Below are 22,517 nucleotides of genomic sequence, written 5' to 3'. Positions count from 1 at the left end.
TGTGACAAACTTTCAACTTCAGTCAAGTAAATGTAAAGTAAACAGATACTATTTCACACTCATCAGGAAAAACGTTAAAGTCTAATGATATCTACCAGGTGTTGGCAGGAATCTGGCTAAATGAATGCAAGTCAATGGGCAAAATACCATTTTTAAATCAATAGTATTACCATTCGAATGAGACTGCTGCAGCCATTCTCTAGCCAGCACCAACACCCTCCAGAGAAGAGGTACATTTTTGCATAACAACGCCAACTTTTTAAGGAGAATCAGGTAGGGAGGCCACGCCCACACCTTAGGCTGTGAAATTTTAATTCATATTGTGTGACCGCTCCCTCCGAAAAAGACTCACAGATACAAAAAAAAAAAAAAATGCTCAAGGATCCCCAAGAACCCGAGACGCTCCGGAACAGACACGACCCGGAGACTAGAGGGGAAACGGGAGAGCTCGGTGGTGACCTAGTAGCGATTTGGGCCCGAGGGCTTAACTGGAGGGAAGCGGCAGGAATTTAAATGAATCAAGAAGACTAGTACCAGCTCGCAGCACCCCGTCCCACCGCCAGGAGGTCAAGGCCGCTGGGCACTTCTGGCAGCAGACTACCTCTCCCTCCCCCTCCGGGACACCCCGCGGGCCCGCAGGCCGGGATGGGTCAGAGGCCCCGCGGTCCGAGGGGCGGGCGGACTGGCCGCCGAGGCCTCGCCCTCGGACGACAGCTGCGGGGCAGCCAAGAGGGAGCCAGGAGGAGGGGCCGCGGCCCCGACCCGCCCCGAAGCCGCGGAGGCAAAACAGAAACGCAGCCCGGCGCGCGCCGCCCGGCCCTGCCCTGCCCTGCCCGCCGCCTAGCAGCTCCGCCGTCGGTAGCGAGATGGCCGCCGCCGCCTCCCCCGGCCCCGCCGCGGCCCCAGCCGCCGCGCCGGGCCGACGAGTCGCCACCGCCCACTGCCGGCCCCCTCTCGCTTGCCCGCCTGCCCGCCTGCCCGCCCTCCTGGGACACGGCCCGCTCCACCCCTCGCGGCTGCTCACCGCGCTGAGGCGGATCCCGCTGGGTGGCTGCGCCGCCATCTTGAGCAAGTTACAAAGCCAGGACCGGCCTCGGCCGCAATCCGACTGGGAGGCGGCGGGAGACAAATGTGAAGCCCGGAGGCCCCTCCCACTTCCTGGGCGGAGCGCGCGGGTGACCCCGCCCACTTACTTCCGCCTTCCGCGCTGTGGAATTGGGAGTGTAGGGAAGGTAGATCGCCCTGGGGGTAAAGGGAGCCGGGACAGCGGGAGAGATAGGTTTCAAGCTCCAGGGCCCTGCAGAGTAGGGCGCATGCGTGAGGCACCCGTAGGCTCGAATGGGTGACTGCGGTAACTGAACCTAGAGGCTTTGTCAAACAGTAATCAGCATGGAGGCTGCAAAGAGCTTTATTTGGGATCCTGGGAATTGCAACTGGAGATAGGTGCCAGCAAAATAGGATGAGTGGGAAAGAGAAAGAGTCAGAGGCTTATCAAAAACCACTAGGTTGTTAAAGTTGTCTTGCACGAATTATGATTAACTTTGATGCTAAAAGGAAATATTTGTCCTTAAGGGATAGACTGTCACGAGTTATTTAGGGTAAGGGCCGGATAAATATCTTGAATTTCTGGAACATCGTGCAGATGTTCTGGATACCTTTGTTAGACAATAGATAAGCGGTCAAAAGGTCAGACTTTGTCTGGGCTGAGACATGCATAAGTCACACTTCCTCAGTGGCCTCTGGCTCCATATTAGAGAGATCTCTTAGCAACACCTACTCCTTTTTGATTTTCCTTTTGCAGCTTGAGGGCCCCAAGTTTGAAGCCGGGTGCCATGGGCGTTGGTGACCCAAAAATGTGCACTTGAGGTGCTTGACCAGGCTGGACATGAATTACACTGAAGAAAGCCATCACATGCCCACCAGTGTCAACGTGATGTGAAACCTTATTAATGAAAGGAAGACTGTACTTTTGGGATGTACCTTGAAAATTATCATCCTTCATCCTGATAAAAAGAGTCCTTTCTCATATTGCAACTTATTGAGTCCTTTTGCTCGTGCACATTTATTCAGTATCGACTTGGAGCTGGGCCTTGGGCTACGTTAGTAGTATATAGAAATGTATAAGTTGGAATTTCCCTCGTGGTCCAGTGGTTAAGACGGCATGGGGCACGGATTACATCCCTGGTCAGGGAACTAAGATTCCGCATGCCATGAAGCGTGGCAAAAAAAAAGAAAGGAAGGAAGGAAGGGAGAAAGAAAGAAATGAATAAGTCAAGGGCTGTCAGATACTGCGGTTAAAGAAACAGTTAAAAGGTTTTTAAAAATATTCATTGCGTTTTTATAATTGTAAAAGAAATACATTTTCTTTGTAAAAATTCAAATAATACAGAAATATAAAATTTACCCCAATACCTTTACCAGAACATATAAACAATTTGGCGTACATTACTCCAGATTTACTATATGCTAAATATTGGGTTGGCCAAAGAGTTCCTTTGTTTTTTTCTGTAAGATGGCTCTAGTAGCACTTAGTTGTCTTTAACTTCTTTTGAAACAATTTTGTTAGATTGCATAGTGACAACTGTCATATCAGCGTGCATTAAAAAAAAAATCAAAATTGGTGAATTTTTGTGTAGCCATTTTAATATTGAAGATAAAAAAAGCAACATTTTGACATATTATGCTTTATTATTTCAAGAAAGGTAAAAATGCAACTGAAATACAGAAAAAGATTTGTTCAGTGTATGGAGAAGGTGCTGTGACCGATCAAACATGTCAAAAGTTGTTTGCGAAGTTTCATGCTGGAGATTTCTCACTGTACTGTGCTGCTTGGTCAGGTAGACCAGTTGAAATTGATAGCGATCAAATCGAGACATTCACTGAGAACAATCAATGTTATACCACACGGGAGATAGCCGACATACTCAAAATATCCAAATCAAGCACTGAAAATCATTTGCACTAGCTTGGTTATGTTAATCACTTTGGTGTTTGGTTTCCACATAAGTTAAGCAAAAAAAAACCTTCTTGACCGTATTTCCATATTTCTGCATGCAATTCTCTACTGAAATGTAATGAAGATGTTCTGTTTTTACGACAAATTGTGACGGGTGATGAAAAGTGGTTATTGTACAATAGTGCGGAACAGAAGAGACCCTGGGGCAAGTGAAATGAACCACCACCAACCACACCAAAGGCCGGTCTTCATCCAAAGAAGGTGATATTGTGTATACGGTGGGATTGGAAGGGAGTCCTCTATTATGAGCTCCTTCCAGAAAACCAAACGATTAATTCCAACACGTACCATTAACAGTTAGACCAACTGAAAGCAGCACTCAACGAAAAGTCTGGAATTAATCAACAGAAAACGCATAGTGGACTTCCCTGGTGGTGGTGGTTAAGAATCTGCCTGCCAGTGCCGGGGACATGGGTTCAAGCCCCGGTCTGGGAAGATCCCACATGCCACGGAGCATGAGCCCGTGCGCCACAACTACTGAGCCTGTGCTCTAGAGCCCGCAAGCCACAACTACTGAGCCCATGTGCCACAACTACTGAAGCCCGCGTTCCTAGAGCCCGTGCTCCACAACAAGAGAAGCCACTACAATGAGAAGCCCGTGCACCGCAATGAAGAGTGGCCCCCACTCACCACAACTAGAGAAAGCCTGCACACAGCAGTGAAGACCCAACACAGCCAAAAAAAAAAAAGCCATTATCAAAAAAAAAGGAAACGCACAGTCTTCCATCAGGATAACGCAAGGCCACATGTTTCTTTGATGACCAGGCAAAAACTGTTAGAGCTTGGCTGGGAAGTTCTGATTCATCCGCCATATTCACCAGACATTGCACCTTTGGATTTCCATTTATTTCAGTCTTTACAAAATTCTCTTAATGGAAAAAATTTCCATTCCCTGGAAGACTGTAAAAGGCATCTGGAACAGTTCTTTGCTCAAAAAGATAAAAATCTTTGGGAAGATGGAATTATAAAGTTGCCTGAAAAATGGCAGAAGGTAGTGGAACAAAACAGTGAATACACCTCAATAAAGTTCTTGGTGAGGGCCTCCCTGGTGGCGCAGTGGTTGAGAGTCCGCCTGCCGATGCAGGGGATGCGGGTTCGTGCCCCGGTCTGGGAGGATCCCATATGCTGCGGAGCGGCTGGGCCCGTGAGCCATGGCCGCTGGGCCTGCGCATCCGGAGCCTGTGCTCCGCAACGGGAGAGGCCACAACAGTGAGAGGCCCGCATACCGCAAAAAGAAAAAATAAATAAATAAATAAAGTTCTTGGTGAAAGTGAAAAATGTGTCTTTTATTTTAAAAACCAAAGGAACTTTTTGGCCAACCCAATACTATTTAAAATATGGAAGTCTAGCTCCTCTGCAACTTGCGTTTTTGTTTTATCTAATTATTTCAATTTGAGGTTTTTAGGTTCTCAAATATTTTTGAATAAATGAATGAGGAAATGTTAAAAAAAAAAAAAAAGCCTGTGTTCTGTTGCCACCCTTGCTACTGACCACTGGGTTCTCAACTGAAAAAAAAAAAAAAAAAAGCACAACCTAAAAGTTGAGAGTTATGTTTTATTTGGTGGACATACCGAGGATTAAGCCAAGGAGACAGGCTCTCATTAGCTCTGAGGGACTGTTCTCTGTTCTGAAGATGTAAGGGGGGGAGCCAGGATATATAGGGGTTTTTGCAAAAAACCCAGGTAGTCGGAGCATCAAAAGATTACTGTTAATTAAAGAAAACCAGACATCTCAAGTTAGTGAATTTAGTGCTTTTCTAGATATGGGGAGAGGCAAGAGTCTGGGCTTATTGAAATCACCACTTTGATGTACACTTAACTCTCTAGTGCCAGTATCCTATTATTCTCCATCCTGAATCCCCTCAGTGCGTACAGTGGGTGATGGCTTGATGGCCACAACATCCTTTCTTTACTGATACGGCAGATGACATTCTTTGTCCACAGGGTAAACGACATGTGAAACACCTAAGTAAGAGTGCTAGTTAATACCACTTGCAATCCTCTGGACTGGGTAATTTCTCAGTTTCCTCCAGCTTTCAGATTGTATTGTTATGTGAGAGACTCTTTCATCAACTGTTTGTTGAGAACTGACTTTGTGTCTATCAAAGTGAGGGCTCCAAGAATGTGGTGATGAGCAAAATAGAGGATTCCACTCTTGTGGAATCTACAGTCTCTTGGCTGTTTATTCAATAAGTTGTAGCCCATTAGTGAGCTGTGAAATCAATGTGGTGAGTCTCAACTAGCACTTTGCAAAAAAGAAAAAAAAAAAAGAATTTTAATTTAATAGTATAGTGTAGTGTCTGTCTGGGCCTAAATCCAACTTATTCACTTGTTAACTATGTGATGTTCAGCACTGTTGATTTTGAAATGAGATCAGCCTGGAATATCCGGGTGGGCCCTAGATGCGATCACAAGTGTCTTTGTGGGCTTCCCTGGTGGCGCAGTGGTTGAGAGTCCGCCTGCCAATGCAGGGGACACGGGTTCGTGCTCAGGTCTGGGAAGATCTCACATGCCGCGGAGCGGCTGGGCCCATGAGCCATGGCCGCTGAGCCTGCGCGTCCGGAGCCTGTGCTCTGCAACGGGAGAGGCCACATCAGTGAGAGGCCCGCGTACCGCAAAATAAATAAATAAATAAATAAATAAATAAATAAATAAATAAATAAATAAATAAAATAAAACAAGTGTCTTTATAAGACCGACGCAGAGGGAGATTTGGTCACAGGAGGCTACTTGGCCACTGAAGCATCTCTCCAGAGACTTGAAGATGCTATGTGGATGGTTCTGAAAGTGGAGAAAGGCCATGAGCCAAAGGATGCAGGGAATGCAGCTCCAGAAGCTGGAAAAGGCAAGGAAACTCCCTTCTAGGGCCCCTAGAATTTACAGGGAGCACGAGCCCCTGCAGACACCTTGGTTTCAGTTCATTTGGGACATCTGGCCTCCAAACTAGAAGAGAATACATTTCTGCTGGTTTTTATTTTTTATTTTTTGGCTGCTTTGCGTCTTCGTTGCTGTGCACGGGCTTCCTCTAGTTGCAGTGAGCGGAGACTACTCTTCATTGTGGTGCGCGGGTTTCTCATTGCAGTGGCTTCTCTTGTTGTGGACCATGGGCTCTAGGTACGTGGGCTTCAATAGTTGTGGCACGTGGGCTCAGTAGTTGTGGCTCACGGGCTATAGAGCTCAGGCTCAGGCTCAGTAGTTTCCAAGCTGACTTGGAAATCTTTATCTTTAAAAATGTCAAAGCTGGGCTTCCCTGGTGGCGCAGTGGTTGAGAATCTGACTGCCAATGCAGGGGACATAGGTTTGAGCCCTGGTCTGGGAAGATCCTACAGGCCTCAGAGCAACTAGGCCCGTGAGCCACAACTACTGAGCCTGCATGTCTGGAGCCTGTGCTCCGCAACAAGAGAGGCCGCAACAGTGAGAGGCCCACGCACCGCGATGAAGAGTGGTCCCCACTCGCCGCAACTAGAGAAAGCCCTCGCACAGAAACGAAGACCCAACACAGCCAAAAATAAATAAATAAATTTATTTAAAAAAAAAAAGTCAAAGCTGAGTTTGATGTGATTTTTTTATGGTAAAAACTACCTTCTTTGGGGAGTGCTGTTTACTAAATGTTTGTCTCCCCCCAAAATTCATATGTTGACATCCTAACCACCAATGTGATGGTATTTGGAGGTGGGGCCTTTGGGAGGGTGATTAGGTCAAGAGGGTGGGTACCTCATGAATGCGATTATAGTCCTTATAAAAGAGACCTTACAGAGATCCCTCAGCCCTTCTGTTAGGACACAGCAGGTAGAACCAGGAAGGTGCTTTTTTTTTTTTTTTGGCTGCACCGTGCAGCTGTGGGATCTTTGTTCCCTGACCATGGATTGAACACAGGCCCTCAGCAGACAGAGGGCGGAGTCCTAACCACTGGACCGCCAGGGAATTCCCAGGGTGCTTTGACTTTGGACTTCCCTATTACAGAACTGTGAGAAATAAAAGTTTGTTGTTTAAGCCACCTAATCTATGGTATTTTTATCTTAGCAGCCCAAACTAAGACAAGAAAAGAGAAATTTTAAAATTCCATACAAGAGTTAGAATATCTGAAGAAAATAAAATCTCTAACAGATTGATCTAAATCAAAAACAACATGAAGGGGTTTCCCTGGAGGCACAGTGGTTAAGAATCTGCCTGCCAATGCAGGGGACACGGGTTCGAGCCCTGGTCCAGGAAGATCCCACATGCCACGGAGCAACGAAGCCACAACTACTGAGCCTGTGCTCTAGAGCCCATGAGCCACAACTACTGAGCCCACATGCCACAACTACTGAAGCCTGCACACCTAGAGCCCGGGCTCCACAACAAGAGAAGCCACCGCAATGAGAAGCCCGCGCACCGCAAGGAAGAGTAGTCCCCGCTCAGCCCAACTAGAGAAAGATCGCGCGCAGCAACAAAGACCCAGTGCAGCCAAAAATAAATAAATAAAAATAAATTTTAAAAAAAGAAAAAAAAAAAAACAACGTGAAAACTGGTTGCTTTCACAATCCTACACAGTTACACATCTCAACTTTTACATGGAATATATCTCAGAGAGCCTTCCATCGTTGTACATGAAAAACTTCATCACATTGTTTTACAGCTTCATAACATTTCATTATATTGATGTATTGTGATTCATGTAGTCAATCTCTTACTGGTGGACACTGAGGTTGTCTCCAAACTTTTTGCTATTATCAATATTTACAATGAATAACTTGTATATAAGTCATTTTGCACATATGCATGTATATCTGATAAATTCCTGGAAGTAGAATTGTGAGGTCAAAAATACATCCATTTTTACTTTTGGTAGAAATTGCCCCATTTTCTCCACAGAGCTTGTACCAATGTATATTCTGTAGGAATGGAAGTGGGAAGGCTGTTTTCCCTCTTTCACTGATATTCCTGAAATGGTCAGTGACTAATATCTCAGAGCAATTTTTTTTCTCAGATTGTAAGTTTGTGTGTCTTTTTACACTTGTAAAAGCCAATTGTATGTGTGTGTGTGTCAGTGTGTGTGTGTGTGTGTGTGTGTGTGTGTGTGTGTACTCCCTGTTTAAGTCTTTTGCCCACTTTTCTATTCTGTTTCTTTTGATAGTTCTTTCAGTACTGAAGAAATTAGCCCTTTGTAATATGTCTCAAATATTTTTCTGTTTGCCATTTGTCTTTTACTTTGCTTATGATGATTTTTGTTGTGCAGAATTTTAAAAAGAAAATTTATATAGTCAAAATTATAGAACTTTCTCTTAGGCTTCTGGAATTTATGTTCATCTAAGAAATTTCATCTCCATTGTTGGCTTATATAAATATCTTTTCCTCAGTTCTTCTAGCATTTTCATGGTTTCTTCATGGTTTCAATCTTTGATTGGTTTGGAATTTATTTTGGTGAAAGATGTGAGATATGAATCCAACTTATTTTCCCCCTGTTGGGTACCCAGTTATCCCAACACCATTTATTGAATAAGACACCTTTCTTTCCCTCTATGGGCTTGAAGTACCACCTTTATTATATGCTAAACTTTTCTATGTGTTTGGGTCCATTGATAGACTTTCATTTTGTTCTATTGACCTCTTGTCCATTCCTGCACTGGTACCAATTATTTTAGCTTTATAATATAAAGATCTGAGGTTAATTCTCTTCATTACTCTTTAACTTAGAATTTATGCTGTAAGTTAAAATTTATAACTTTATTGTGTTGAATTTTCCTCTTCAGGACCTAGCATACCTTCCCTTTAGCTCCAAGTCTTCTTTTCTGCTTTGGTAGTGTTGTCTTCAAGGAGGTCTTATAAAGTTTTTATTTTTTTCCTATTTTATTATTGTTGTTGTTATTGGTAGTGAGATTTCATCTATCTCATAACTGGTCATAAATAGATAGATAGATATAGATGTCAAAAAAACTATACTGATGTGTACATATTAACTTCTGATTGAATTTTCTTGCCTTTAGGCTGATCATACTCTTCATTTGGCCACGAGCTCCACCCCCTGCCCCCAATCATATTAAACAACTTGTCTTTTTTTTTTTAATAAATTTATTTATTTATTTTTGGCTGCATTGGGTCTTCGTTGCTGCACGTGGTGGGCTTTCTTTAGTTGCGGCGAGCAGGGGCTACTTTTCGTTGTGGTGTGCGGGCTTCTCATTGCAGTGGCTTCTCTTGTTGTGGAGCACGGGCTCTAGGTGCACGGGCTTCAGTAGTTGTGGTGTGTGGGGCTCAGTAGCTGTGGCTTGCCGGCTCTAGAGTGCAGGCTCAGTAGTTGTGGCACACAGGCTTAGTTGCTTTGCAGCATGTGGAATCTTCCCGGACCAGGGCTCGAACCCGTGTCCCCTGCATTGGCAGGTGGATTCTTAACCACTGTGCCACCAGGGAAGTCCCCAAACAACTTGTGTTTTTCCTGAGGGAATTTAGATTGATAGGCTGGCTTAGATTCAGAAACAAACAGAAAATAATTGGAAGGAAAACATGGGACAATATACAATCAAGTACTTATTAGTTACTGTAGTATCTTTAACACAACACAAAGCTCTCTCAGCAGTATGGTTAGTGCACAGAGTCAAGTGTTCCCCCTCCATACAGTACGGAAGTGTTTGGCTGTCAAAGGGTCCAGTAAGAATTAAGGACAAGCCACGTGAAGACAGAATGGCTGGTTCTCACAGAGATGCTTCAGATGGGTTGGGCTGACTATGTAATCAGGCAGTGCTGGGAGCAGCAGGACAGAGTGGGAAAAGCACGCCAAGCAGAACACCTCACGTGTCCCAAGTGGTGGTCAGGGAAACCACATGAGTCTCAGGGAGGGGATTCTTAGTGTGACGGAGAGGCCAAGATTGGGGCAGAAAACCCACTGTTCCCTGAGCCCACACTGCCTCGTCCTACAAATCCATTCATTCAAACTTTGTTTTACTCCCCTTTCTTCTTCCTTCCAGCACCACCTTGGGCAGATAAATCAACATTTATGTTTTTCATTTAGCTATTTGCTGGCTGCTCGTCGATGCCAGACACCGAAGGAACTGAAGATACAGGCTCTGTCTTTTCCACAACAGGGCGCTTACCTTGGACCAGTGATGGCTACTACGTTATTCAGTGCTTTCATGGGGCCACAATGGGAAGGTGCCTCGCTGTGAGGTGTAGCAAGAAGCAAGGCCAGGGAGTTTGGATCTCGAAGACGGGCTCCCATATATTTGTTAAATAAACCAACAAACGACTTGAGTAGGACTTTGCTAGGTGAAAGAGAAGGAGAAAATAGTATCAAGTGGATGAAACAACATATGTAAGAAACGCAGGAGAGGGACTTCCCTGGTGGCGCAGTAGTTAAGAATCCACCTGCAAATGTAGGGAACACGGGTTTGAGCCCTGGTCCGGGAAGATCCCACATGCCGCGGAGCAACTAAGCCCGTGCGCCACAACTACTGAGCCTTCACTCTAGAGCCCGTGAACCACAACTACAGAGCCTGCGTGCCACAGCTACTGGAGCCTGTGTGCCTAGAGCTTGTGCTCTGCAACAAGAGAAGCCACCGCAATGAGAAGCCCACGCACTGCCACAAAGAGTAGCCCCGACTCGCCGCAACTAGAGAAAGCCTGCATGCAGCAACGAAGACCCAAAGAAGCCAAAAATAAATAAATAAATAAATAAATAAATAAATAAATAAATAAATAAATTCATATTAAAAAAAAAAGAAATGCAGGAGATGAGAAACCCTGAGTGGTTGGAGGAGACAGGAGAGGTAGCTGAGGCCTTCAGGAGGATAGAAAACCCCATCAGGCCCCAAGAGTCATAATTACAATTTCAATTTAGGGTAAAATATTAAGCAACTTCTTTTTCTTTTTTTTTTTTTTCTTTTTCTTTTGCGGTACGTGGGCCTCTCACTGTTGTGGCCTCTTCTGTTGCGGAGCACAGGCTCCGGACACGCAGGCTCAGCAGCCATGGCTCACGGGCCCAGACGCTCCATGGCATGCGGGATCCTCCCAGACCGGGGCATGAACCCGCGTCCCCTGCATCGGCAGGCGGACTTGCAACCACTGAGCCACCAGGGAAGCCCAAGCAATTTCTTTTTCTAAACCTGAAACACTGAAGGGCGAGTTTCTCCTTAGTATTCTACCTCCCATCTGCTTCTGGTTGACTCTGGGGGGAAAACTCAGGATGGCACAGACGCTTGTTCACCAGATAAGGGGGAGCCCTGGCTGTTTCCCCTACCCTCACTTTAAATTCACAGTATTTTTGGGGTTTGTTTTAAAATTTTATTGTGGTATTACATACAAAACATAAAATTTATCATTTTAACCCTTGAGTGTACAATTCAGCGACATTAATTACATTCACATTGTTGTGCAACCGTCACCACCATCCACCTCCAGAACTTTCTCCTCATCCCAAACTGAAATTCTGTACCCATTAAACACTAACTGATCAGTCCTTTCTCCCCCAGCCCCTGGCCACCACCATTCTATTTCCTGTTTCTATGAATTTGATTATTCAGGCACCTCATGCAAGTGGAATCATATTTGTCCTTTTGTGACTGATCTCTTTCGCTTAGCATCATGTCCTTAAGGTTTATCCATGTTGTACACGTGTCCGAATTTCATTCCCTTTTTTTTTTTTTTTTTTTTTTTGCGGTACGCGGGCCTCTCACTGCTGTGGCCTCTTCCGTTGCGGAGCACAGGCTCCGGACGCGCAGGCTCAGCGGCCCTGGCTCACGGGCCCAGACTCTCCATGGCATGTGGGATCCTCCCAGACCGGGGCATGAACCCGCGTCCCCTGCATCGGCAGGCGGACTCTCAACCACTGCGCCACCAGGGAAGCGCTTCATTCCTTTTTAAGGCTGAATAATGTTCCACCATATGTCTACACCACATACATGTATCCATTGATGTACATTCAGGTTATTTCCACCTCTTGGCTATTGTGGATAATGCTGCCACGAACATGGGTGTGCAAATATCTCTTTGTGACCCTGCTTTCCGTTTTTAGCAGAATTGCTGGATCATAGGGTAATTATATTTTAAACTCTTTGAGGAACTGCCATGCTCTCTTCTTAGATCCAATTTTAAAGTCCATTTCCGCCTTGGCTTAAAGGTAGGCTTATTGATTTAGATGCAGAACCACTTGGAAAGAGCTACCTGTATAGGATGAGAAGTAAGCAGACAAGCCTCCGCCTTGCGGGTTTCCTCATTTCCACCCAAGCCATCATCTCTGTGAACTCATGGCTCTGCAAACTAGTGTTTCTCCAAGAGTGGTGCAGAAAGCACTGGCATCGAAGATAACTTATTACACAAGTAGATTGCCGAATGTCACCCCATTTACTGATTCAGACTTTCTGGGGCAGAGGCTAAGCCTTCTGCAAGTTAGCAAGCTCTCTGGATGATTCTGTGCACACACCAGAGAGAGGACCCCTGTTAAGTAAAGTTGCTTTGCTGGATTCTAACCACAACTGACAGATTTCCAACTGCCGGCTCCTCATAACCATCCTGAAAAAAGGTTGAAGGGGGTCTCTTCACTCAACTTCAGAGACAGCACAAAGTCCGATTGAAGATGATGGAATTCAGCTTATGGAATGATGACTATACAACTTAACAAAACATGTAAGCATGGTAAGATACTACGTAGTGATTCTCACAACGTCCAGTTGCCCCTTAGTGTAGAATGGGTGGACTCTTCTTTGATGGCGTTACTTGTCCATGTTCATGGGTTTGTGTGTCCTACTAAACTGCAAATGATACCTGGTAGAAGGCATTGTCTTACCTCAATTTAATTCCAAAGGCCAGATTCTGTCTGGTCTCCCAGGTTGTTGTTCAAAGCTTTTAATTACAGTCTTCATCACCCATCTTGATGAATCCAGCTACTTCTACTTCTACTTTAACTGGGCATAACACAAATGCTGGAAAATAAGGCTTGTTCTGCTTTAAAACACACCTCACCACCCCTTGAGAGGCAGGAGCCATCTGCTCTGTGCCGAGGCCCTGGGAGGAGCTGTTTCAGCAGGAAGTCCGCTGGGCGGGGTGGCCTCAGAAGGTGTCTCCCACCCAGCACCACGTAGCAGCAGCCCTCGCAGGGTTTTCCTGTTTAAACTTCTGAGCCCTGGGCTTGAAAACATAGTGCTCTAGAGCAAGACAGACCTAGGTTTCGGTTCCTGGCTCTGCTGACTTTGGAGAACTGAGGAACAGTCCCTACCTCCCAAGGGGGTTAGGAAATCACCCATGTGACGCGCCCAGCACTACGCCTGGCCCCTGGGAAGCACTCCAGTGGTGACCATTCATACCTGCTCATAAGGGCTACATCCCCACCACACCCTCCTGTAGCTCCGTGCGCTCCAAAGTCTGCTTTGTTAGTGCGCGGGACCCAGCACACTGCTTGCCCCCAGAGAAGTGGCACTTTGGTCCTTGGGCTGGACACGTGGCTTAACTTCTTCTGAGAGGAAATGAGTCACAGCGGTCGTCTTCCAAGTGGGGTGCAGAAGCGCCTCCAGTAGGAAGGGAAAAAAAGAACGGCTGATTTTGCTTTTCCTCACACTTAAAAAAAAAAATCTCCATTTTCTCTTTTAAAACTAAGACAACATTGTCAATCAACTATACTCCAATATAAAACAAAAAGTTAAAAAAAAAGACATAAAAGATCCAAAAAAAAAGTCAAGTGAAAAAAAACAACTATATAAACCACAGCGGGAGCAAAGAGAGGGTTAGTTGCTATAACCCTGAGGGGTAGTTACAGTCGATATTTCTATTTTATAGATGAGAAAACTGAAGCACAAAGTATATGTCCAGCCTAGCATGTGGGTAAAGCTGAATAACAAACCCAAATTGAATTCAGAGCCTATGCCCTCACCCACTGTGGTGTGTACACTGACAAAAGACTTAGATATACATCACATTTATAAGACTTCTTTCCTAGTGTTCTATGATACACAGAGATGTACTATTAAATCCCTTTTAAGATTTCTATTAATAAATAAGGATTAAATTATATATGGTATTGACCGAGACCATTAAGCTGTTTTAGATACTGGAGAGAAAAAAAGAAAAAACAAAATTTGTAAATCTAGGTACAGATACAAGAACTACCTTTCATGGCATAATAGCTACTGATGATATAAATAAGCTATTAGTTTTGTTGTCAATTTTGATACATGATCATATGTACCCACCTTGATGTTAACTATTAATCAGCATATGGTTATCTCCTCACAACCTGAATTATAGGGAACTCATCATATAAGTTACATTGAATTCACAATTCTACACTTCAATATTTAACATTTCAGTGACCAAACTTGCAAATTATTTTAAAGATACCCCCCAACACACAGAAAAACAACACAGTTTCCATGTAATTATTTATTTTATTTATTATTATTTTTTGGCTGTGCCACATGGCATGCGGGATCTTAGTTCCCCAGCCAGGGATCAAACCCGTGATCCCTTCAGTGGAAGCAAGGAGTCTTAACCGCTGGACCGCCAGGGAAGTCCCTCCATGTAATTTTTTGTTTGTTTGTTTGTTTGCGGTATGCGGGCCTCTCACTGCTGTGGCCTCTCCCGTTGTGGAGCACAGGCTCCGGACGCGCAGGCTCAGCGGCCATGGCTCATGGGCCCAGCCTCTCCACGGCATGTGGGATCCTCCCGGACCGGGGCACGAACCCGTGTCCCCTGCATCGGCAGGCGGACTCTCAACCACTGCGCCACCAGGGAAGCCCTCTCCGTGTAATTTTTAACACGTATTTGTATGAATACCCCTATATGGTGGTGCTTTTTGATTCTTACTTTTAGCCCTTATTTAGGGAACCAAGTGGTTCTGTGTTCCCCACATCCTATCTTGGGGCTAGTGACACAAATTGCTTCTGCAGCATTCACAAACTAATACGTAGTAGAATGTTAGGAGAAACTTAACCAATAATGTTGGTCAAGTTCCCAAACACCCTAGTCTATAGAAAGGATGGATCTGAGAGCACGCATTAGGTAGGACAGTTTGCATCGTCTGGCCCGGCAAATGAGGTCATGGAACGCCCTGGTGGCTGAAAAGGGGACATGAGCTAGGCAGGTCTGGCAGGCAAGGCCCGCGCACTGGCGCAGAGTGAGGGTGCTCACCGCAGAGGATGGGCACCAAGAGGGGGTCTAAATAAGGAAGTTGGCATGAGACAAAGAGGCTCGAAAAGAGTGGGATGACACGTTGCCAGCCTGGAGGAGTCTGTGCCGAGGAAGGGATAATTTTCATCAACAGCAATGTCTGCAGAGAGGTAAAGAGACCCCAGAAAGGACAGGGTAGTAAGGAAGAGTCCAAAGAGTGAGTTTCCCTGACAATAGTTTCAGGCATTAGAGGCTCCATGACCACGTTGATTGCTTTATGTTAAATGGAGAGTGCTGGCCAGGCACACTGTGGTACCATAACTAAGGTTACAGCTGTCAGACGTTTGAAAACTATGTATTTCTTACCCAGCAGAATAGTGTGAACATGTGACTTTAATGGGCATGAGTTAAATACAATGAGATATCTTCAAGCTGACACCTCTGCTGAATAGTCAATGGTAAAGGGCAATTCGTATTTTCAGAAAATAATATATTTTCATTTTAAGATGTGGTACCGGGCCTCCCTGGTGGCGCAGTGGTTGAGAGTCCGCCTGCCGATGCAGGGGACACGGGTTCGTGCCCCGGTCTGGGAGGATCCCATATGCCGCGGAGCGGCTGGGCCCGTGAGCCATGGCCGCTGAGCCTGTGCGTCCGGAGCCTGTGCTCCGCAACGGGAGAGGCCACAGCAGTGAGAGGCCCGCGTACAGCAAAAAAAAAAAAAGATGTGGTACCAAAATAAATGTTTAAAGGGACATATGTAAGAAAGGTTAAAATAATAGTCAACAAGATTTTCAGAGAGGTGTACTGACACAGACCCATATATCTGCAACAAAGAGAACAACTCTTCAATCTCTTCATCCTTTACTTTATATTACAAATTTTGTGCCGCCATTAGATGATATATTAATTTTATTTCTTTACATAAATTGAGGAAGAAACATAAAATCAGATCTAAAAATATTACATGGCATTCGGGGGGGGGTGTATTTTGGTGCCACCAGAAAAATGATCTGAAATTTACTTTCAAAATTGAGACAGACTTGTTTAAAAGCACTATCCTGGCTCCTTTTTTGTTTTGAATATATCCTGGTTTTTCTCAAAGTCTCAGTAAATGGATTAAACAAGTTCTGGCTTACAAGTTTAACATTCCAGATGTTCCAAAAAATCATATTCAACACATTCTTCCAGTTGCTTCAAGACCCTTGAGCTATCTGCGACGGGAAACTCCACAAGTAGAGGGCCTCGGGTGTCAGCAGGCAGTTTATTCTGGGTTTTAAAAGCGCAATTTAGAGTCTTGAAGAATGGCATCAATTGCCTAATGCTGGAAAGAGAATGCTGGCGCAGAAGAGGGAACTCGCTCTTCACGGTGAGCTCATCGGAGCTGCCGATTTCCTGCAAAAAACCCACAACGACATGGCTTTGCTAAGGGTTAAGAGATGCACACGAGGCACGTGCAGGCGGTGAAAGCTAAGAGATGGGTCCTTTATGAAATTCACTGTCAGCGCTGATGGGAGCAGCATCAACTCAGATCCTAGGTCTTCAGCTGCCATCTTCCACCAGGATTTCACCCTGAGCCCACCCCGCTGGGGCCATTGTCACCTCTCCTGCAGGCTCTTCCTCTGACTTACAGAGGAACTCTGTGGGCAAGACTACTTCTACAGGACTGTGTCACCCAGGAGGCTTTACCTCTTAGCAACTGGGATGAGAAAGTGACATATAAATGCTAAAACAAAGAGAAATTTATAACCATCTCCAAGTCTGAACACTCGGTTAGGGGGCATTCTGAAAACTGTTCAAAGTCATTAAAATCAAATAGCATATGAAGTACTTCACTCACTGCCTAGTCTTTCTCCCCTCTGTCACAAATATAACTGTTAAAAAGGAAAACATTTACCCCATATTTTAATTTTAGAAGTTCGAGAATCCTGACAGTGTGGGGTTTGCATTCTTGGTGATTCTCCTCTAGATCCGATGGGAAGGCAGGGCCCTCTGTGTCCACTTCTGGAACAAATGCCCACCTGTAACTGGAGGAAAAAAATCTGAGGTCAGGCATGCTGCCTTGGAGCCCACTTGAAGAGTTATAAACAGTTTTACTGAGATGTAAATCACATTCACTGCTTTAACGTGTACAAATCAATAGCTTTTGGTATAGTCACAGAATTGTACATCCATCACCATAATCAATCTTAGGATATTTCCATAACCCCAAATAGAATCCCTGTTCCCGTTAGCTCTCACCCCTCAATCCACTACACCCCTTTGATCTAGGCAACCACTCATCTATTTTCTGTCTGTATAGATTTTTTTTATACTGGACATTTCATACAAATGGAATCACATCGTACACGGTTGTTTGTGCCTGGCTTCTTTCACTTAATATTGTCAAGGTTCATCCATGCTGTAGCATGTGTCGGTACATTTCTTTGTATTGTAGAATATTTCATTGTATGGACACACCACATGTTATTTATCCACTTGTCAACTGAGGGACATTTCTCTACCTTTTGCCTATTATGATTAATGCTGCTGTGCATACTCATGTACATTGGAACTCACTTAAAAAAAAAACCTTTCTTTTTTAGAGCAGTTTTAGGTTCACCCAAAATTGAGCAGAAAGTACAGAGGTTTCCCACTTGCCCTGGGCCCTGCTCTGCCGTGCACAGCCTCCCTGACTACCGACATGCCCACCAGAGGGTACATTTGTTACAATCGATGAACTCATACGAAATAGTTTCACTGCCCTAAAAATCCTCTGTGCTCTGCTTTGCTCTCCCCTCCCCCCTGGCACACACTCAGCTGTTTACTGTCTCCACAGTCTTGCCTTTTACAGATCATCATATAGTTGGAATCAGACAGTATGTAGCCATTTCAGATTGGCTTCTTTCACTTAGTGTTTCTAACCACAAACATTTCTACATGATTTCACCCTTTAGGGGAATAGGACAGAGAGAAGTGGCATCTGGGGCCAGGCATGAAATTAAACGTATGAGCAGCTGTGTTAAGCCTACAGGAAATGTGAGCCAACAAGGGCAGAGCCAATTGGAGATGGCATGTTCCATTTATTTAATTAAAAAACAAAGAGACAAAAAAATTATACAAACCCAGTGAGGATCACCAGGGGGTGACTCTGTTTTATAAGAACCCAATAGCAAAACCCACCTCAACACACACACACACACACAGAGGCAGAGAGAGAGAGAAAGAGAAACCCGTACATAAACACTACTGCGAACCAAATTCCCCAAACCACAGATGTTGCAAGTAATGTGAAACTTGGTATTCTGAGCAGGTTTCTCCGCCACTAGTAACCCATGCTGCGTTGTCTTATATACTGTACAGGAAAGAGCAAGTGAAAGTGCTCACGAGGAAAGAAAGTCATCTGCTTCAAAGAAGACACGTGGTCTTCTCTGACTTACATCTGAAATAGCGGCATCTTGTCAGGTGGAAAAGAAAGTGCTGTGTCCAAGAATTTGCAAGCTGATAAATATAGGATAAGTTCACTCTGGGGGATCTCCCCCATCGAGGGCTCATTTCCATCAGAGACTGAAACTTTTATTCTGTTGATTTTGTTGCTGTTTCTGTAAATTTGCAAAGAAACTCTTGTTATAAATTCATTCACATCTGCTGTGGTCCTTTTGCCTATGCAATGTCCATAAGAAGGTTTTCCTTTTAAGAAATGGTCAGAATAGCTGGTCCCTTCACAACTACTTCAGGAAAACAGTATTTAGTGTTAGATAGCCCTGTGTCTTAAGGTGATGTCCATTAACCTTCATATATGTGTGCAGACTGCTGTACTACTTACCTCAATGATTCATCGTCCTCTTTCAGATCTTCTTCAAGCTGTATGAATGTCTGAATCTTTAAAAAAAATGTGAATTCAAGTTACTATTTGAGAGTAAACCTAGCTTAATGTTTAAAATTTATATGTCCATAAAAAAATAGCAAATAAAGCAAAAGAAACAATCAAAAAAATGAAAAGACAACCTATGAAATGGAAAAAAATATCTGCAAACCAAATATCTGATAGGATAATATCCAAAATATATAAAGAACTCATACAACTCAGTAACAAAAATAAGCAAATAATCCAATTAAAAAATGGGCAGCATTATTTGCAGTAGCCAAGACATGGAAACAACCTAAATGTCCATCAACAGATAAATAGATAAAAAAATTGTTTTATATATACACAATGGAATATTATTCAGCCATGAAAAAGGAGAAATCCTACCATTTCCAGCAACATGGAAGGACCTTGGGGGCATTATACTAAGTGAAATAAGAAGAGAAAGGCAAATACTGTATGATCTCCCTTATAAGTGGAACCTAAAAAAATAAAACAAGGAACTTCCCTGGTGGTCCAGTGGTTAAGACTCCGTGCCTCCAATGCAGGGGGCATGGGTTCAATCCCTGGTCATGGATGTTAACTAAACTTACTGTGATAATCATTTCATGATATACTTCAGTCAAATCAAGTTGTACACCTTAAACTTACACACTGCTATATGACACATATTTCAATAAAATTGGGGGAAAAAAACAGTTTAAAAAATAGCAAATAGGGAGTTCCCTGGTGGTCCAGTGGTTAGGACTCAGCACTTTCACTGCCATGTCCTGGTCGGGGAACTAAGATCCCGAAAGCCATATGGCATGGCCAAAAAAAAAAAAGCAAATAATATCAAACTGTACAGATTAATTGGAATTACTGACGTTGAGAGAGCAACTATGATTATAGGATAAAATATCTCTACTTAGGCAAGAGCTGACTATGCACTACCAACTTGACTGAAAATTTTGCAGATAAAATTAGATATATATGAAATATTATTCCTGAAAAAGCATTTTTAAAAGCTTCAATTTTGCTTTCAAGAGTAAAATATTTGCACTTACCAATTCAGAGACCATTATTGGCCACAATGAAGTCAAATGTTGAGGAGATATTCTTAGCAGCAAAACTCTGAAAAAAAGAAACATCTGAGCAGCAACTATGGATGTCTGTCCAACTCTGAGATTGTCTGTCAGGCGTTCTAAGGAAAGAAGATTTTAGAGATGTCACACAAATAGGCAGTTTGGAGTTTCTCACTAGACAAAGAGGAATAATAAAATTGCAATTGCTTTGACATTTGACAAGAACCTCATACATGAGACGGGTGTTGGAAGAATGGTTTTGTGCCCCGTGTTTGCCCCCAGCACTGTTCTTTGTGAGGCACAGCAGTTTGTGGCTTTTGCTAAAGAAGTGAATCAAGTTCCTCTTATTCCCCTGCTGCAGCTAAGTAGAAAGGCATCAACTTCTGGCTCAAGCCAGAAATCCAGTGTGTGATCAATGAACATGTAATTATTCTTCTAAGAATATGAAACATGAGACACAGAAACTGAAAAGTCTTTGGCGAGTGATGGACCTATGAGATCATATAGATTGGTTGGCAGATGACACTATATTTTGGGGGTGAGGAGTGGCAAGTGAAGTGCGTGAATAAAATAGAATTATTCAGTAAAGCTTAGATTTGAAGACCATGACAAAAACTTTAATTCCTGCAGGAAAAAGAAAAAAAGGTAAACTCTCTAGTCCCTAACAGTCTTCCCCACTTCTCCACTGAAATAACTGTTTGCAGAATGTGATTTTTTCCCATAATCTAAGGTTTCTTAGGAAGATGACAAATTGCCATAGGAAATAGCTGAACTATGGTCATGCCGCTTAAGATTCGCTGTAGTAAATTAGTAGTAAACTTCTCTTTACTTGAGGTAGCTTAAGTGGGTTTTTACTTCTTGCCTTTAAAAATACTCTGACCAAATGAAGGATCGTGCATAGATCACACACTTGACAAACAAGTTGGTATTTTTAAAGACTGGTTTGTGCTTTTGGTTCTGGACAAGATGGAGTAAGTATAATACATCCTATTTATCTAACTGCAAACAAACAAACAAACAAACACCTTGAACAAAAATACATAAACCAACTATCAGAAAACAGGTGAAGGAAAGGTAGCAGGACTGCGTAGGAACCTTGGGACTTAAGGAATGACCCAGAACTGGGTTCCATGTGGTTTTTAAATTTTTTATTTTATCCCAGCTTAGGCAATTGAAAAGAATGTAACATGGAATGCCAAAAATCTCAACTTGAATGAGAAAAGATACCCAAAAGACACCAATGCAGAGATAATACAGAGGTTGGAATTACTGGAAAAGGATTTTAAAGCCGCTATCTAATAACCAATTATGGACACTTGAAACAAATAAGAAATAGAAAGTGTCAGCAAAAAAATACAAGATACAAAGAAAAGTCAAATAGAAATTTTAGAACTAAAAAACAGAATCACCAAGATAGAAAAACTTACTGCTGAGCTCAACAGCAGAATGGAGATGACAGAGGAAGAGGGGAATTCAAGACAGAATCAATAGAAATTATGTGAGCTGAACAAAGGAGAGAGAAAATATCAGAAAAAAAAAAAAAAAGAACAGTCTCATAGACCAGTGGGACAACAAAAGATCTAACATTTGTGCACTGGAATCACAGAAAAAGAGAAAAAAGAATATAGGTTGGAAAAATATTTTAAAAATAATGACTGAAAACTTTCCAAATGTGGTGAAAGACATATATCTACAAATAAAACAAGCTGAGTGAACTCTAAAGGAGATAAAAACAAAGAAATCATGTTCAGTCACATAATCAAACTTCTGAAAACTAAAAACAAAGAAAAAAACCTTGATAGCAATCAGAGGGAAATGATACATTACCTAAAAGGGAGGATAATTCAAATAATAGCAGATTTCTCATTAGAAACCATAGAGTCAGAAAGAAGCTGCCATTTTTCAAGTGCTGAAAGAAAAGAACTTCGACTCAGAATTTTTCTATTTCCAATTAAAACATCCTTCCAGAATAAAGGTGAAAGAAAAAAACAATAACAACAACCAAACCAAACCAAGATGAATGAAGGTGAAAAAAAAAAAGGCTCAATGAAGGAGAACAGTGCCAACAGATTTGCACTAAAAGAATGGCTAAATGATGTTCTTCTGTCAGAAGGGAAATGGTAATGGTAGGAAACATGGAACATCAGGAATGACTAAAGAGCAATAGAAAGGGTAAATAAATGAGTATAAATAATATCCTTTCCTCTTGAGTATTTATGTTGGACAGTGAAAGCAAAAAGTGTATCTCTATCTCTTATGGTTCTAGTATGTAAATGTAGTATTTCAGACAACTGTATCACATGGGAGAAGAGAAAAGCAAATGGTGGTAAAATACTGATACTAGTGGACCACAGTAAGTATGTATATTCTATGTTCACTGTAATCCCTAGAGCAACCACTGCAAAAAGCTATAGAAAGAGATATACCCCCAAACCACTTTAAATAAATCAAAATGGAACGCCAAAAAAATGTTCAAGTAACATCAGGAAAATAGGAAAAGGGAAACAAAAGGAATGAAAAACAAG

At 43.1% G+C, this 22,517-nt stretch overlaps 3 protein-coding genes across 12 annotated transcripts in view; 1 reads left to right on the top strand and 2 right to left on the bottom strand.

Annotated features, from left to right (window-relative positions):
* Window positions 1-1,108, bottom strand: part of MORC3 (MORC family CW-type zinc finger 3) — a 41,340-nt gene extending 40,232 nt beyond the window's left edge. The window contains exon 1 of the mRNA XM_082624956.1: window positions 1,025-1,108. Coding sequence (XP_082481082.1) covers window positions 1,025-1,063 — 39 coding nt within the window. The 5' untranslated portion in view covers window positions 1,064-1,108. The remainder of the gene's footprint in view (window positions 1-1,024) is intronic.
* Window positions 171-2,038, top strand: LOC309806258 (uncharacterized protein). Of its 3 annotated transcripts, none has more exons than XM_082624955.1 (2): window positions 171-1,175; window positions 1,802-2,038. In XM_082624955.1, the coding sequence occupies exons 1-2, from the start codon at window positions 867-869 to the stop codon at window positions 1,844-1,846; spliced, it is 354 nt and encodes a 117-aa protein (XP_082481081.1). In that variant the 5' UTR covers window positions 171-866; the 3' UTR covers window positions 1,847-2,038. The 3 variants fall into 3 exon arrangements, with proteins under 3 accessions (XP_082481081.1, XP_082481079.1, XP_082481080.1); XM_082624953.1 differs by having other exon boundaries at window positions 171-1,232; XM_082624954.1 differs by having other exon boundaries at window positions 171-1,248.
* A 12,733-nt stretch (window positions 2,039-14,771) lies between these two features.
* DOP1B (DOP1 leucine zipper like protein B) overlaps window positions 14,772-22,517 on the bottom strand; it is a 109,563-nt gene continuing 101,817 nt past the window's right edge. For 6 of the 8 annotated variants that reach the window (XM_082624590.1, XM_082624592.1, XM_082624591.1 and 3 more), the window contains exons 33-37: window positions 19,975-20,111; window positions 18,887-18,942; window positions 18,501-18,662; window positions 16,979-17,108; window positions 14,772-16,476 (exon numbers count right to left, since the gene is read on the bottom strand). In XM_082624590.1, coding sequence (XP_082480716.1) covers window positions 16,225-16,476; window positions 16,979-17,108; window positions 18,501-18,662; window positions 18,887-18,942; window positions 19,975-20,111 — 737 coding nt within the window. In that variant the 3' untranslated portion in view covers window positions 14,772-16,224. Of the gene's footprint in view, window positions 16,477-16,978; window positions 17,109-18,500; window positions 18,663-18,886; window positions 18,943-19,899; window positions 20,112-22,517 lie in introns of those variants that run through there. The other 2 variants (XR_014294349.1, XM_082624595.1) reach the window with 2 other exon arrangements.

Source organism: Mesoplodon mirus (genome assembly GCF_964341445.2).
Source record: "Mesoplodon mirus genome assembly, chromosome: 6".
NCBI lineage: Eukaryota > Metazoa > Chordata > Mammalia > Artiodactyla > Ziphiidae > Mesoplodon > Mesoplodon mirus.
The sequence above is the reverse complement of the archived record's forward strand: the minus strand, read 5'-3'. Positions and strand labels throughout refer to the sequence as shown.

Bases quoted from the DNA above. Each gene is read 5' to 3' on its own strand.
- LOC309806258 (XM_082624953.1), top strand. From the start codon at position 867: ATGGCCGCCGCCGCCTCCCCCGGCCCCGCCGCGGCCCCAGCCGCCGCG. The intron at 1,233-1,801 runs GTAGATCGCCCT...TTCCTTTTGCAG, and splicing joins GAATTGGGAGTGTAGGGAAG to CTTGAGGGCCCCAAGTTTGA.